The following is a 16,430-nucleotide window of genomic DNA, read 5'->3' as shown; positions in this document are numbered from 1 at the left end:
GAGCTGAGCTCGTACTCCAACCTCCTCATTTCATGCTGCGAATATATTTAACAAGGGAGAAGCGAGGGACGTCCGGACGCCGTAAAAGAAGCTCGTTCATGCGGTCATTTCTGTCGGTAAAAAGAGGAAGAGAAGGAAAAAATGGAAAAGATAGGATCATTTTTTTCATTCCGCATTCTCCGAGTAACCCCGTATACGGGACATATAAATGCTAATGACGCGCAATATAGTTGACGCCAAAGTTGTCTCCGGAGCCTGGTACCCATCATTCTATGAGGAATATTAATCAAGTTCCTCGCCTTCCCAGCTGCAATTTGCTGAGTTGAATCTTTTTTCTTCCGCGTGCTGAGACAGCCGGCAAGCATATTTCACTCAGAATCACGCGGGTGAAATAGATTAGAATTAAAATTAGATGAAAATGAAGGTAATGAGAACGATTTTAGGTAGCCAGGCGTTACAGGCAGACTTGTTGTCTAACGAAGGGCTTGAAAATTACTCTGATCGTTATTTGTATTTATGTTATTATTTATATTTACTTTCCTCATTTTCCCGATAGCTTTTCTACCTTCTGACTCAATTGCAGACTCTTCGTAACTGTAAAATCAATTTAAACGTCTAGAAGGTATGACACAAGTATTTTATAAAAGTGATTTTACCCTTCTGCATGAAATATTCAACCCGATATAGAGTTAGGGGAAAACTTGAAATGCAATGACGCACAGCGAAGCGGTATTAAGTTGAAAAAATAACCTTTATGAGATTGTTAGTGTCGGTGAATTCCAGCATCTCTCTTGTCAGCACCCCCATTATGCTGTAGAATTCATCGGCTGAAGTTACGGTCATTATCCGACTGAAAATAACAATTTATTATTCATTGTAAGAATAAGGGTCAATTTCTCAAATATCATGTTGTAACATTGCATAAGATTTTCCGCAACAGACGTACTCGGCTAGTCCTTCCCAGATGGCGAGAGCGGTTCGCAGCAAGACTTCGTCACCCTCCAGGAAGATAAGATCCCAGACTCGAAGTACGGCCTCCTGGGGTAAGCAATGACAGAAGAGGGTGAGGAACCACTGCATCGTGAAGACATTGGTTAAGGGTGGCTCGTAGCTGCTTCCTGGAATAGTATTTCTCGCTGTTAGTCACTAAATCGAAACAGCGTGAGGAAATCACCAATTAATGCCCCTCGCTTTCTTGTCAAAGACACATTCATCCTGAACACATGTGGGTGCAAAATATATTAAATTCCAAGTAGGTTGTTAGCGGAGACTATGTACATACCTACGGATATAACTTAAAAGGAAATTTTCTCTTGAGCTTTGTGAGCCTCAAGGGAAATTTTTTTCATAATGTCGTTGTAAGTTGAACGATTTCCGTGAGACTTTATAAGTCTTGAATAAAGAAAACGTACAGAGGGAATGCTTTTTGCGGAATCGCAACATTCGTGACGATACTTCATTGGAATTTATAATGGCTATTAGAAAACAACAATACTAATGAAAGCTATGCATGATATTACGTGTGTTCTAATTTTTTAAAAAGAACGCAGGTAGTTCTCTTTTGAATACACGTTAACTTTGTTATAAAAAATAACTCTCTTCCAAATATTCATTAAACTGAAATAATATCGAATGAAAAAAGACATAAAAACAATGACGGATACCTTGCTTCAGCACTTGTTTTAGGCTATACCAGATAGCATCTCAAAAATGTGTAATTCTCGCTGGTAATAAGGGCGTCAACATATAAGGGGAATTCGCGTCGAACACTTAACGGATCACTTGAAAATTCATTAAACCACTACACATTTTCTTGGTATATATATCCCACTTTTGACACCAATTTAACGAGCTTGATGTACACTATGACAATTATGCCCTACTGTCTTTAAACTATAAAAAATGTTGACAAGCTGAAGCTACATTAGATAACCAATATTACCAGTCGCTTTATCCTTGGCATCACTCTGCAATGTTTCTAGATGACGGGAGAGCTTCGGCAACCGCATACGAAGAAGGTCCCGAAAAACAGCCATATCTACGGAGAGTCCTCGAAGGTTATCTGCAAAGTAACCCTCCGGTAGAACACCTTCGATCAGATAAATCATGACCTTGACCGAAGCCGCCTCCGCACGGTCCATGACCTGGAGTACCAGAGCAGCCAGTACATTCAGTCCCTGGCAGTATCCAACTGACTTATTCCAGCGTGCGAATCCAAGAAGGACTCGTCGAAGCACTGCCTGATTGTCGCGTCCTGCTGCGCCACAGAACAGACTGCAGCCTGTCCTATGAAGGTCCTATACAGATGGGTGAAAATAGAGATTTCGTTTTTCCGTCCTTAGATCTCATTCGAAGATGAGACTCGAAGAGGCCGTCTATATTTGTCCTGCTATCAAGACAAAAATCTTCAACTCAGATACGCTGAGACAGGAATTCTGCTGATTTGGTCTTTCAATTAGCCTGTATATGTAGCAAAGTTCTCTGAGGTAAGTTGACTAAAGAACCAGAAGCGATATGGCACGTGACGGAAAGAAGAGTCCATGCTCAAAGCTCAAGAGAAGACGGCCCGGTATTCATGTGTGTTTTAATCGTATAAGAGAGTCAATTTAACGCTGACCGATAACTCGAGTGGATTTTCGAAACGCGACATTCTAGTTTACCTTACTCGTGTATTTCAGATTACTCACGCATTTTCCCGTATTTTACATTGTTTGTATCTGACGCTGATTAGATCCGGTGCCGATAATTTTTCAGCACAACCTGTCACGCATTTCCATAATTTTGTCAAACCACCTTACATATCACGAATATAGCAATCAACTTACGATCTTCACAGTATACATATAGAATATTAAACAGGATAGAATCCGTTCCACCGAACGTTAGATCACGGCTTCCCTACATAAAACACGAAAGAGTCGTGGCTTGTCGTCCTAACACAACAGGCTCCTCTTGTATTTAGTACCGCTGTAACGCAACGTTCAAGGTGGCAGATGATTATCGCGCATATAAATTCGCTCAAGTTCCTGCTACCTCAGGCATAATACGGGCATGAATTGATCTTAAAGTTATGCAGCATGCGGCGTTGCTTAGCCGGCAATTAATCACGCGATAATCAAACCCCGTATTATCGAGAAGGGGTTCAGTGTCGCGCGTTAACTAAATTGGCAGTTGTACTAGAAACTGCAGGAATTGGCGGTACGTAGCAGATAGCAACGCGGGGATCCGAGGGTGAACACCCCAAGAACTAGGAGGAGAGCCTCACCCTCGGGTAGGCGGCCGGGAACGAGTGCCAACGGATAGATAGGCCAATGTGCAGGACGGTAATGGGATTATTGGAAGGCTTCCAGGCAGTTCGCCAGCTGGCAGAGACTACAATCGATACTAGATTGAGCACCGTACACCGGATGCGTTCAAACACTTCACAAGTGTCGGTGCGTCCTTTTATAAAGTGTAATTTTGAAACGGTCCGACGCGGATGCCCCTGTCTCCAATGATTCCATTTCAAAGCTGTTGACCGCTTCATACTGTACAGAAAGCCTGCTCAATTACTTGCCCGGGTAATCATAGAGATCATTTCCCTCGAGTGTTGCTTTGATCAGTACCATCTGATACGCTTAATCTGAGCCCTACTGGCATTCCCTTATCCCTCTGAATCATCCCTACGATGCCATTTGGTTTATTGGTTTTGACATATGTTGAGGCGTGAAATCACGTTGACAAACGGTGATAACAATTGGTTTTCCAACCGGACGAGGTTACAATAAGCTGTGGAACGTCAATTGAAAACCTGATCGAGTAACCCGTGATCAAAATCATGAAAACGAAAATGTATTGCACACAGTCAGAGCCGCGGAGGGTGATGAGATCCGCAAACTGTACGGGCAGATGAACGTGCGTAGCTTGAAAGCTCAAGAACGTGATCAGGCGAGAAGATAACTGGTCAACGTTTACCCACCTTGACGATCTGTATACCGAGCTCCTCATCGTCTGGATTGCTCCACTCGTTGAAGCAGAGCTTTTCCGCCTGTCGCCAATCAACTCCACGCTGTTGAAGATGTCGTTCAGAAAGCGTCAGCCACAACTGTGAACATGGGAAGCTCCCGTTAATAAAATCCTCTAAAGTAAGATGCGGTGCAAAATCTCAAATAGTGAAATCCTATGTTGATTGAACACATCTGCGTGTAGAATAATTTTTCATCATCTCAAAATCATGATACCTTTTCCAGTGTTACTTGAACAGAATGTTAAATTGGAAAGATTTAGAAGAGAAAGATTCTCAATGTCAATCGCATTACAGGTGAAAAATGTAGTACGGCAACAACGATCGAGGTGTTTCCTATATTTATTACTCAAGTTTTGTATAAGCCCCAAATTGTTATTGACTTTCTACAAAATTCTATTCCCTGGGGGAAATCACCGAACTCAATAGACGCTGCGATGTCTGCCAACGATTGATCGCGAAGAGGTTAGAAAATATTTCTCCAGCACGCCTCGTTCACCTTACAAAGACGTGTTCCCTCCATATTGTTTACCGGCCTATTATAGAGCGATATTCGAACGGAAAAACGAGGCAGGTGTTGGCGATGAACTCGCTTGTCCGAGAAAATGTTTTTAATGGCAAAATAAGCTGTTCGAATATCTTTTGCAAATATCGACAGTATAAAGTATCGCTAGCGAAGTAAACCTTCTACAGTTACGAACGATAATCAAATCGCCAACACCGATAACCCCTAATAGTTCGATGGCTATAGCCTCGCGAAGTTTAACGCTGCAGCAGTTTAATTTAAAATAAAACCGTGGAAACATTTCTCCAGCACTGCGTGGGGGTAGTGAAATTAATGGGAAATAGAAAAAAGGACAGTATCAGGACAAATGTATTTTCACTATTACTCGAAGTTGTTGTGAAATTGTAGATCATTAGAATGTCTAACATCCAGTGCGGTACTCACTCTCTTTCTGAATTCCGGCGGAATACCACCAGGGAGTCGAGCCACCATCTTCATGGCGTCTAGCCATTGGGTGAACCCACTTTCCCCCGGCTGGGGTGCCACACTGAACCTCATCTTCGTGTCTTCACCTAGGAGCATATAAGCATTAAGGATATAAGATAACTCGCGTAGATCGTATCGTTAAAGCACTTCGGTCAGCCTTAATGTATTATTTGCTGAGATTCCAATTACGCTAACTTCACAGAAAAGTGCGCGTCCCTCTCTCTCGAAGCCTTGATCGCAGGAGGAATAAAGCCATAAAGTTGGCCAGACCAAGCATTGATATCGTCAGGAGAAAAAATATCATCGCGTAACTATGTGCATACATGTGCCGAGTGCCACGCTGCGCACACACACACGTTCGGCTTTACAGCTCTCTTTCTCCAGTCGGTGATATTACGTTCTCTTGGTCGATAAGCCGGAAAGTTTCGAGGTCGTCACATGTTATTTCAGTTTCCCGATGCATCTGCTGCACTCATCTGGACTATACCTTTGAAAACAATCACCTTCGGAGTACTTGCGTAAACGAGACACGTCAAACTCGCAAAAGCCCCACTACCAGAGTGAAATGAGTAAATTTCGACAGATTTAAAGCGTTGAACCGAGTGAAATGTTCGTCATCGGAGTTGAGTAAGGAACTTCTAAAATTTCATACAAATTCCGCAACGTTTCCACGTCCAAGAATTTCTTTCTGTTGAGCAGAGCCCAAAATTCCAAGATAGATGTACGATCTTCGTACGTCATTGAGAACGGTAGTTTGTGGTCGAAAATGCATAAGCAGTGTAAAAAGAAAATTGGCAACATTGGAAAATCAATATTTCACTACATCATCACGATTTGTTATAATGTTGGTCTCTCGTGGCTTTGAGAGTAATCTGTCCCAATTCCGCACATAAGATGACAAACAAAGATTTTCAATTAGGAAACACAAGAAGGTTGAAGCAGTTCTAGGTCTCAAGATACCAACAGACTTCAACCGTGCCTCGTTTCAACTTACGTTGAGGGTTTCACCCACGCGCTTTGACCCTTGTTCGAAGTCTCTTTGTTAAAATTCGATTTTATTCACCCCCCACGAATTCCCGTGCGACCCGATGGACGTACGCCTTGGCAAGATGATCGGTTCTGCGAAACCTTTCGACCACCATCTTAACTTGTCGCGCATGTCAATGTGCCTGACAACCTCTGGCGGAAGTTGAAAGGTAGAAAAAAATTAGCTTCACGTACGTATGTCAACGTATCTAACAGCCGCCGACATACATTACGTAATCATTGGATTATTTTCTGAGTCGACAACGACAGACGTATGGAATAGTAGATATTCTCCAATACCTAGTGCCCGTGTCGTTATTCAACCACTTGTCGCGATTGGTCGAACACATACGACTTAAAATTAATTGAAATCCACTGCAGGTGAGCTGATTCTAGCTTGAATATTCTTGGTAATACCGTGCCGGTACGAGAAGAAGTTAACGATTTCATCAGTACAGCTCGTCATTCGCCCACGCGAAACCCCGCTTCTCATGCGAAAAGGATTCGAATTGCTGCCATGCCGCTTGGGGGGAAGAGCCAGGAGCGGGTGAAAGTGGGGTAGTTTAAGAATCGATATCTGACCGCGATCAATTATTTATTTCGGTTTCTCGAACCATAAGACTCTTCCGTCTCCCCAATGTGAACGCGGTATGGTGTCGGTTGAAAATTTCATCGTTGAACGAATATGTACAAATTGACTTATGCGTAACTCCACCAGTATAAAAACGACGATATTTCTAGAATCCCGAACTTTTGTCAGAAGTCGAACGAAGGTTCTGTACGCACACATATCGCCCGAATTCCCATGTCCAGCGACGGTGATGATCTTTTCCCACGGCACGAATAAAATTGACAGCGTAACAATAGTGGAGACGGTGGTCAAAAAACGATGTCATATAAACAGTGAAAGGTATGGTTAGTTGATGTTAATTTAATGCGTGTGGCGTAGTGTTATGTTAGGAAGGTGACACGAGCCAATCCGGTGGTACCCAGCACCGGAAATGACGCGGCAATCGCGGAGAATTATTTATCACCGTCCACCGGGGTAACTAACTTCCACCGGCAGGCTCTAAATTAGTTCGTTATGTTAGTCCGCTTAATCGCGACGGAATGCGAAACGTACTTCTTTTGCTTGTAACCCTCGTGACGTCCAATTTAGCCAATTTTTGCGGTAGCAATGGTCCCGGAAGATCGATGTTCGTTTGTCGTAATGCGAGTCTCGCTAATCTCGCTGAAGTACCGAGGTACACTTACCGGATCAAATTCGTCAACTCGAATATACGGGATATCCCAGAAGGTACGTTCACGGAATTTCATCAGCTAAAATCCCTGAGTTTCGTCAACTGCTCAGTCAACAACATCGAAGGCTTTGCATTCAGGGGTCTTTTGAATCTAAAAATCCTCAACTTGTCCAGAAACGCCTTAACGACGATTGGAACGAACGTATTCTCCGGATTGAAGAGTTTGGAAAAACTTGATCTTGCCAATAATATGATCCGGTCTATCGAGGAAGGAAGTTTCACCAACGTATCAAACATCGGGCTGCTGGATCTACGATATAATGACTTAACGCGTATAGACGTTGCAATTCTCCGCCCACTCTCGGCGGCCTCCACCCTCGATTTACGGTTCAATAAACTGCGATGCGTTTCATTGAGCGTTTTTAATGTAACAAGAGTGAAGTGGATTTACATTGGAGACAATCCATGGAACAAGACATGCTGGTCCGAATTAACTCAGTGCCTTTACAACTTTGGTATTTACTACGGAAGAAATCTGGCTTTCGACTCACTCACGGAGGACAGGCTGTCCTGGAAGGTCTCTGATCGAAATGGACGCGAACCTCTGTCGAAGGAGCTGGCTGAAGAACAAGCAAACATTGTCAAAGAGGCTGAAGGGTGGAAGAAATTCTACGAATCAATTCTTCGGGAACTCGCTGACGAACAGCAGAGACTCGAGGATATTGCCATGGCTGCAAAATATTCTGAAGAAATTTTTTCGCAAGAAACAAATGCCGAAGAGAACTCTGATTCCGGGTGGCTGCAGTATGGACGTAACTTCATTGTGTGGATTCTTGGTGTGTGCAAGATAATACCTTTCGTCTAGAAGTCCAGTGAAATGAACCGTTCCTTTTTCACTGCCACTTTTTTTTTCTATTTCTTAACTTTTATTTCTTAACCTTAATCGTGCTGATATTAGTTTTTAATTATCTCCGCCTCAGAGTTACACAAATCGTTTTCATTGCGTTATACTTTGGGTATACTCGATTGTACGGTTAGCTCTTTCAGCATTTTAAGCTTATCTAGCATATCACACAACTGTAACGTTTGATATCGAGCTTACAGCAAGCTCGGAAATTTCTCCGGATTGTCATTTGTCTTCTCTACGATGAACTGAGAGCATCGCAATTTTCAAATATATCATATAATCTATTGTGTTCGGATTCTGCTGAACCTCTTCCAATTTGAAAAAGCAGTGCGTGAAGCACTTACAATTAGACATGCAAGTTTAACCAATGAGTGGTAGAAGTAAGACTAATTCCTAATTAAATAAAAGTAAAAAGTTATCGAATCTTACACGTGTGCTTACTATAATCGATCGGTGGTAAACGGCGAAGAAAATACCAGTGTGATATTACAGTAATATTATATTTGTGCATACGTAATACGGAATTAGGTGTATGTAAAGTACTAAAATTTAACTAGTCAGATGCGTAGTTTATATGAAATTATAAATTCTCGTATTTCACAATCGGGAGAAATGAAAATCTAATTACCTTATCGTCCTGGGAATCCGCATAATCTTTGTTACAACTTGGCTTTTCAACTCAGAGTTCCATTACATCTTAATGAGTGTGGCGGTTACCGCTCATATTGAATTGAATTATTTAAATTAGCACGTTTGCTCAAACATGTTTGACCATCTTTTAGCAGCACCATTTTTTTCGTTTAAAACTGCATCCTCTAAACATCCAAAAAATCAATTTCTCTATATAGATAATTATTTTGCACAAGTCATTTCCGAATAAAAAATTCAGCATTTCAAACTGTTCACTTTTTCAAAGCACACTGTAGAAAACGCAAAATAAAATATTTTGGAATTAGAGATAATGATTAGCAGGTAAATAAATCCACCTACGCAATCCATTGGAGATCTCTTGAAGTTGAAGAATCGATCCAAGCTTCAACAAAAATACGATTTATTATTTATTCAGAATAGCGCTCACATCAATATTCACCGACTCAACTGAATAAAAATTAAAAGACTCAAGCTTTCCCGATTACGATATGCATAAAATGGATTACGTGTGAAAATTCGTATAATGCTCAGTACGTCAATGATAATCAAATTCCGCTCCTTCTTTCTCCATCACAGCGTCGGCCAAAAGCTGAATATTTAGAACTGTAAAAAATTTTCTATCTTCTCCTAATTTTCATTGTACTTATACGTTTCTATAATTAAAATCTCCCTAATTCTGCGGTGATCCTTTTTTACATTACACATCTTCTTACCGTCGAAACGGTTCACGAGTGATTTTTTTTTTTTACTTTCAAAAACGATTATAACCCATCCTAATATATACTTCACTCTGCTCTCTGCAGTTCACGGATATCAGTTGTTAATTTACGGTGTGGTTTGAGAATTGTGTAAAATATTAGTCACGTGTTTCTGACGTCGGTAAGATAAATTTCTGCCAAGTTTATTCACAGTTGATTGAAATCTCTTATGGAACACCCGATGGCTTCGTAAAACGATTTATTACCAGAAAGATGGAGGTGACTTGCACCCACGCGCCGGCAAGAGTAAATAAATATAGCCCGAATGGAGGGCAGAATGAAGGTGGCTAAGCTTTTTCGTTCGAAAGAGTCGTTTCCCTTCAAGTCACTTCAACCATAGAATCTCTTACAATTGAAAGACAAGTGAGGACGCCTCAGAGGATCTGAAATGAGGTTCTTGCTCTATGGAAACAAGTAATTTAAGCTGATCGAATCTGAATGTTTTCGATGCGTTTGTAAATTTATTCGTTATTAAACAGTTTTCATGGACACGGTACAAACACAGAATTCTGAAGAAATAAATTTGAATCATTTTTCCACTACATCGTTTTGAAAAACAATGAATGCAAATCACTTAAATACGTTATAAGGTTTCCTATATATATGGTCATCAGATTTACGCAAATTTTCTCGTATGTATGTGCATAAAATTTATGCTTTTACAGTGCCTTCTATTAGGTCTTAATAAATTACTGAAGCAGGGCTCGAGTTGCTGACCTCTACCGCTTCAATTACAGGCTTATACCGGATACGTGTGCCAAGTGACAGCGTGTGAGCATCTATACTGTATTCGAGGGTCAGGAGCTCCATAATTATATATGTGCGTTGTCGCAAAAGAAGAGATAAGTCCGTCAATGGCTAATCAAGTCAAACTGTAAACAGCAGGGGCGACAGCAGCTGTGCCATGCCCGCATTATATCTGGTTCGCTGTAACCTGTGCGATCGTATTACATGTTTTGGGTACATCGACGCACAATTATTAACATTTTCAATGACATTGTTATTACACCATTTTTCATCCCTACCTTTGCTTGCAGCACTAGCGGCATTCGCAGCTCCTGACGCGAGGCTTTTCAGGGAGTTGAAGAATCCGCTCATCCTCCCTTATCTTCTTCCGTCCTTCATCTTCATCTTCATCTTTCTGGTCTTCATCATGCAGGTACAATTTCTGTACCTCTACCTTAACCGTTCTCGTGTCTCATGGTTGCAGGACACAATTCGTTGCACTCACTTGTGAAAATTTAAGCCTCTCTGAAATTTCATTGCTACCATTCTTTTTCTCCACATCACGCATCTTAGAGTCAATTTATTTTCAAACTGTTCGGTGAACCATCGATGTAACGCGATCGAAGTAACGCTCAGTCGAAATTTTCATCGCCATATATTGACAAGCATTCACATATCAGAAATGGAATTTGAATCGATTCTGTAGTGATCTTGAGAATTCGGAGTGTGAATTTCTTCCTTATATCACGATCTTCAGCACAGAGTGGAAGAAAATAATTTAGACCAGAAATATGTACGTGAAAAAACGGAGATGCAATTTAACGCAGAAGTACGTAAAATAAAACAATGGATGAAATGAGGTTCAGCCTCCGAAGGAAAGGCAGTACAAAGACCGGAAAACAAACTCCGACATTACTGATACATTCTTCTTTAGTTCGTTGTGTTTCCCGGCAAAGTATAAACGATAGAATAGCTGGTTGCGGGTATAAAAGCAGGAAGAACATTATTCCATACTTGTTTCCACTGTCGTCAGAATGACACATGTCTGACTACAGATCCGGACAGAGTAACGCATTTATAGCGCCGGGGGGCAAATGTTTGGTAAAGTAAGTGAGACAGAAATCGAATGTTAATACCTAACTTTCAGAGTACCAAAAGGGAAGAGATGAAACGATATTATTTGCATCAAAAAATTGTCGTATTTGCTAATTGAGTTGATTTTTTTAGATAATAAAACAATTGATATGTTTCCATGACGGTGCAGATCTTATATTTACATTTAGTCATCCAAATCACGGAACGAGGAACCTTTCACCTTATTCCAAATCTACAAGTCATAGTGTCAAGGTGTCAGATTTTACGGAGCAAAGAAATGAATAGAATATTTCGGACGAACGGAAATATCAGCCCTTCATTTCTGCACGTATATACCATCCTACGTATGTACGCAATAATTGACAGCATAAATAGAGTGCGACCGTGGTATATATTGCATATTTAACTCTGTGATATGGATTTCCGATAAACTGCGTTGCAGTTGGTGGTCCTCGTTGCGAATGAACCTTAAAAACTGGCATAATACGTCTGCAGGTATTTTGGTACCAAAGCCGATCAAGTTCCTGTTCAAGTTCAGGAATTTAAAGTCGAATTTCGAAGCCATACACCAAGATAACAGTTCTCCGGATTCCTTGGCTTCATTTTGAACTTGTGAATTTCATCCCAAAAATACGTGGATTACATTTTGTAATCCGCTAATCAGGTTTGTTTCAGCGAAAAAAGATTCCGTCAATCCAATATATCTGCTAATGACAGGTGTAGGTAATAGCCTGCGACACCACCTGGTCACTGCGTCAATTCCCATGCCCCGTTCCAAAACATTGTGACTGGCCTTATCTCCAGCCGAACAACATATAGGCACGAACGCGACGTGAATTGATGATTACAGAAAAATCACAAGCGCGAGCATTACGTCACCGTTGGAGTACGAGGCGAAGGTAAAAGGATCCTGGCTATCCTCAGGCAGGCGTAAACAGCGTAGCGTCACCCTGTTTGCATACAGATGAAGGGTAAATATCGTTAGACTCGCTACTCGACGGGTGCATGAAAATAGACTACAAATCAAATGACTGGCCGTACATCGGTGTGCTCCATTTTCCATCACCTACACTCACACGGCGCTACGAAGCTTTCGGACAGAGGTAAAATTTTCATTTCCTCAAATATCACGCGCTCCGGGGACGCGTAGTTAGTACTCGGTAGAAGTTGAAGAAAGAAAGTCGAGAAGGTCATTTATTTCAATTAAGGCACGGAAGGCGCGCGCTTATGTGCTCGGCTGTAATGTGGTTCGGAATTAATTCACAAGGTTCACGTGCTACTGAACCGTGATTTCCCACATTCGACAGCTATAGTCAGAGCATTTCCGGACCTCTCATGATCCTTTCAGCCGCCCGTAATCTAGCCCTCCTCGTTTCGCTTTCATTTCAAGATAAGCCGTAAGTCGCGCTCCCTGCTTACCAAAATTCCTCCAATTACAGCGCGGTTGTGAGGCAGCAAAATCGTAGGATGACTATACACCACGAGTTTTATTGAATCTACCGACCATCTAGATACCGTTCAATCAATCCCACTCAAGTTTCTTCAATAAGATCTCATTCTCCTCGGTGGAGAAGTTTTAAAACGGTGCATGTAGCAAAATTTCAAGCGCCTGAACCTGTTATTTCCACCAAAATGGTTATCAGACGTTAATATTCACGCTGCTGTGAGCGTCCATAGCTAATTGAATAATTCAAAGCCGCAAGGACGAGGGGCAGGGTGACTCGGGAGTATTTCATTCCTCGAGGCCAGAGACACGTTTCGTGTCGAGAAATACGAACTCAACTCCCTACAGTCAGCTACTCGTAGAATAATGTAGTCTAGAGTTTACCCGAACGATCTTACCGCTTCGGTATTAGGTGAAACCCACTGAAACCTTGATCATAAATATAATTTGTAAGCCTTTGATGTATGAATAGATGACGAACCACGATTGGACAAGCAGTGAACGGCGGCTAAATGCGGAAGGACACTGATCATGCACGTTGTACACGGATTCACACAGAAAATACGTTTCCACTGAATTGGCTGAAAGTTTCCCGTTATCCCTGCTGACTTTGGGCAGCATGAACATCTCTGTAAAACACGATCCCTGTGCAGGTCGGTTACGAGAACGAAAGACTTGTGAGTATTTTTTATCCCGCACGGCCGCGATACGGCTGAACCGAATCACTCGAGATTCTTCTCTCCCTCGAACAAAGGCCTGACCCTCTTCTTCCGGCGAACTACGGCGAACTCGACGATTCCTGGCCGAACCTGGCAAGTTCATTGAATCAGCTGACCCTGGCAACGTGCCGCGAAGGGATGCGCGTGCGCCCTTTTCGGCAGGGGTGCCGTGCCTTCTGTTTGCTCGCCCCGTTAGTGGCAGACACTGAGGACACCCTGCTCGCGTTCTTCTTCCAAGCTTCGACCCCCTCTGCACCTTCTGAATGGCGTCTGCGCCCGACTTCCCTCGTCGCTATGGAAGCTTTCAAAAATTCAGGGAACAAACTTTCGCGAGTCTACCCTCGCGACGTGAATCAAACTCGCTACGAGCTATCAGCACGTGGGTATCAGCGGTCTGCTCTTTCGATGACTCACTGGGTTCTGAAATTATAGGCCGTCAGAATGCCCACGTAGACGAATAACACAAAATTTATCACTCAAACCTCGGAATTTTCTGGTAGAAGAGAAAATTAAAAAAACATTCACTGGAGCAAATCAGCACTGGAGTAATCTGCGGAAGTCGAGCTTATGCCTGAGTTAGCATTGTTGATGATCTCCGATTTTCGCTGAGGTTGAAAGGGGGGGCATGTGAGGGGGGTCAAAAGGCGCAGTCGAATTTACTACAGGGTGAGACAAGACCCGTGAGGGGTCTTTAGCTCGAGGAGAAACGTGGCGAGAGAGGTGCAAAATCAGTGGTGGCATGGCTTTAGGAAGTCTGGTTGAACCTCGTGTAGAAATAGGCGCGCAAGCGCCTCAAAGATGTACGCGTCGTTCAGGGCGTCGCGCGGGGGCGTCGTGGAAGCGACGAACCATAATTATTGATCAGTGCACCACCGCTTGCGACAACAACTGCGACTCTCTAGTCACTACGACGAAGCCAGTTCGCGTGCCCGTTGGCATCTAGGGGAACAAGGACACCCCGGGAACTTTGGGCGCCTCTTTATCGCACTTATCTCATTGAACATCTTCCCCCATTTCGCAGGTGTATCTTGCGCGGCGATCCTGCGGTCGATGGGTCGATATTCGCCAAGTACGATCGTGTATGAACCTCGATTGATCCTTACTGTTAGCCACGAGATGTATGCGTGGCCCCTCATAGCCGCAGTCTCACAGGTGGAAACGATACGCTTCGACTCTTCTGAAACAGCCATGTGGTTCAAGATGCGCACACTTCTACAACGCGAACAATTTACTGCAGTATCGAACCTATAACCCGATGTAGCAATTACACTTATTGTTAAACACCAGACGTTAGAACGTAATGCAAAGAAGATATACGTTTTTTTTTTTTTTTTATTCAATGTTAAAATTTCGCCTCGACCATGACTCCGATACATAACCAATTGAAAAAGATATTCACGAAATAGACAGTTAACATCACTAGACCTTCAGTGAAATCATATATTGTATAATATAGGAGCCGAAATTGATTAGTACCATTTTGGCGATCGTTTTCAGCTATAGGTACAAATGTGGATTGGTCTGTCAGATTTTCCCATTTCTTGATAACAACCTTGCAGGCTAATTAAATGACGAATAGAATATTTTAATTAATGCGGTTGTTTTAAAATTACAATCTCACATGTTAGATATTCCATATTCATTTCACAAAAACAAATTCCGCACAAAGAATCGTAGATTCAAATGAGTCGAGAAAAAAAAATTCCGTACAAATACAGTCTGAAACGGACTGGTTCGTGAATAATTTCGACGCCGAAACAAAATACAAGCTGAGAATCAGAAATTCCAATGGGAGTACTTCCAATCAGTGAGCGAAAATGTTGTCCGTTTGTTCAATTGGTATTTATTCGTTCATTTATTTCAATTTCGATTTTCTCGGGGCTTGACAAGTTCAGAGGCGGTCCTCCCAAACCACTGTCGACCCCCACAGTGCAACATTCACGCGCTATTGTGGAAGTTTATAATTATAAGATCAGCTGCGCTTTGCCTAGCTTTGGCAACAGCAATATCTGTTGGCGACGCATACCAATACATAGACAGAAAACAACAGCTGTAACTAGTGCTTCATGACCTATAATTTCGTAATCGACCATTGCTATAGACCATTATTGCCCCATGTGATTATTAAGTTATAATCCAATGTTTAACGCGATCTCAACCTGAGAATGTGTAAAAGATTAAAAAGTGTACTCAATAGCGCTACAGTTTTGACGAGCATTACTTGAAACCATATGTAATAACAGAGAGGTATGGTAAGGCAAGGGGGTGTACGACCGCTATAGATCAGTTAGAGATTAGTAAAGGGACAGAATGTATTATAATACTACGATGTGTGTGTGTGTGCGAATGAATCCAAGTACGCTAATCTCACGCACACTACAGCGAGTGGTCAACAAGACAATATAATCTAAAGTTCTCAAAATCCCCGCGAGAGCAAGCGAGAGGAGAATACGGAGAAGAATCCAAAACCAGATTAGTATTAGTCGAAACTCGGAAGAGTTAACACGTGAGTCTTTTTGACAGTAGCTCGTTATGTGTGCGAGAGTGAAACAGTGAACTGTGTGAACATGGGGCTATCAACTCGACGAATCGAGCCTCATAATGATCGATTTTATTATTAAATGACGTTGGATCGTGTTTCTAATGTACTGGTGATCGAGTAATTAGATGCGAAAGCAGAACTGGGTAGAACCGGTTGGGGATTCTCGCGCTTTTGACCCGGGGTGGTTGACACTTTGGGAAACCAGCGTGGTTATTACAGTCCGCGGATCAAGAAGAACACTTGAAAGTAAATAACAAATCACACAAAATTGGTGTAGCCGCGTGGGATGGCCTTGCCGGGCTAGCTAAGCTACCTCGGGGTGGTTTC

At 42.2% G+C, this 16,430-nt stretch overlaps 2 protein-coding genes across 8 annotated transcripts in view; one reads left to right on the top strand and one right to left on the bottom strand.

The window, feature by feature from the left end:
• The window catches only part of LOC124302108 (uncharacterized), a 32,490-nt gene that overhangs the window by 8,906 nt on the left and 7,154 nt on the right, over positions 1-16,430 (bottom strand). For 2 of the 7 annotated variants that reach the window (XM_046757897.1, XM_046757898.1), the window contains exons 5-9: positions 4,953-5,080; positions 3,959-4,084; positions 1,943-2,297; positions 947-1,118; positions 751-850 (exon numbers count right to left, since the gene is read on the bottom strand). In XM_046757897.1, coding sequence (XP_046613853.1) covers positions 751-850; positions 947-1,118; positions 1,943-2,297; positions 3,959-4,084; positions 4,953-5,080 — 881 coding nt within the window. Of the gene's footprint in view, positions 1-750; positions 851-946; positions 1,119-1,942; positions 2,298-3,958; positions 4,085-4,952; positions 5,081-9,158; positions 9,202-10,602; positions 13,793-16,430 lie in introns of those variants that run through there. The other 5 variants (XM_046757903.1, XM_046757901.1, XM_046757900.1 and 2 more) reach the window with 5 other exon arrangements.
• Positions 6,635-10,187, top strand: LOC124302110 (leucine-rich repeat and immunoglobulin-like domain-containing nogo receptor-interacting protein 1). Its single transcript, XM_046757904.1, has one exon. The coding sequence runs from the start codon at positions 7,131-7,133 to the stop codon at positions 8,124-8,126; it is 996 nt and encodes a 331-aa protein (XP_046613860.1). The 5' UTR covers positions 6,635-7,130; the 3' UTR covers positions 8,127-10,187.

This window comes from Neodiprion virginianus, chromosome 4 (genome assembly GCF_021901495.1).
Source record: "Neodiprion virginianus isolate iyNeoVirg1 chromosome 4, iyNeoVirg1.1, whole genome shotgun sequence".
Classification (NCBI taxonomy): domain Eukaryota; kingdom Metazoa; phylum Arthropoda; class Insecta; order Hymenoptera; family Diprionidae; genus Neodiprion; species Neodiprion virginianus.
This window is presented reverse-complemented; position numbering and strand designations above follow the sequence as displayed.

Excerpts from the sequence above, each read along its gene's own strand:
- LOC124302110 (XM_046757904.1), top strand. The coding sequence starts at position 7,131 with ATGCGAAACGTACTTCTTTTGCTTGTAACCCTCGTGACGTCCAATTTA.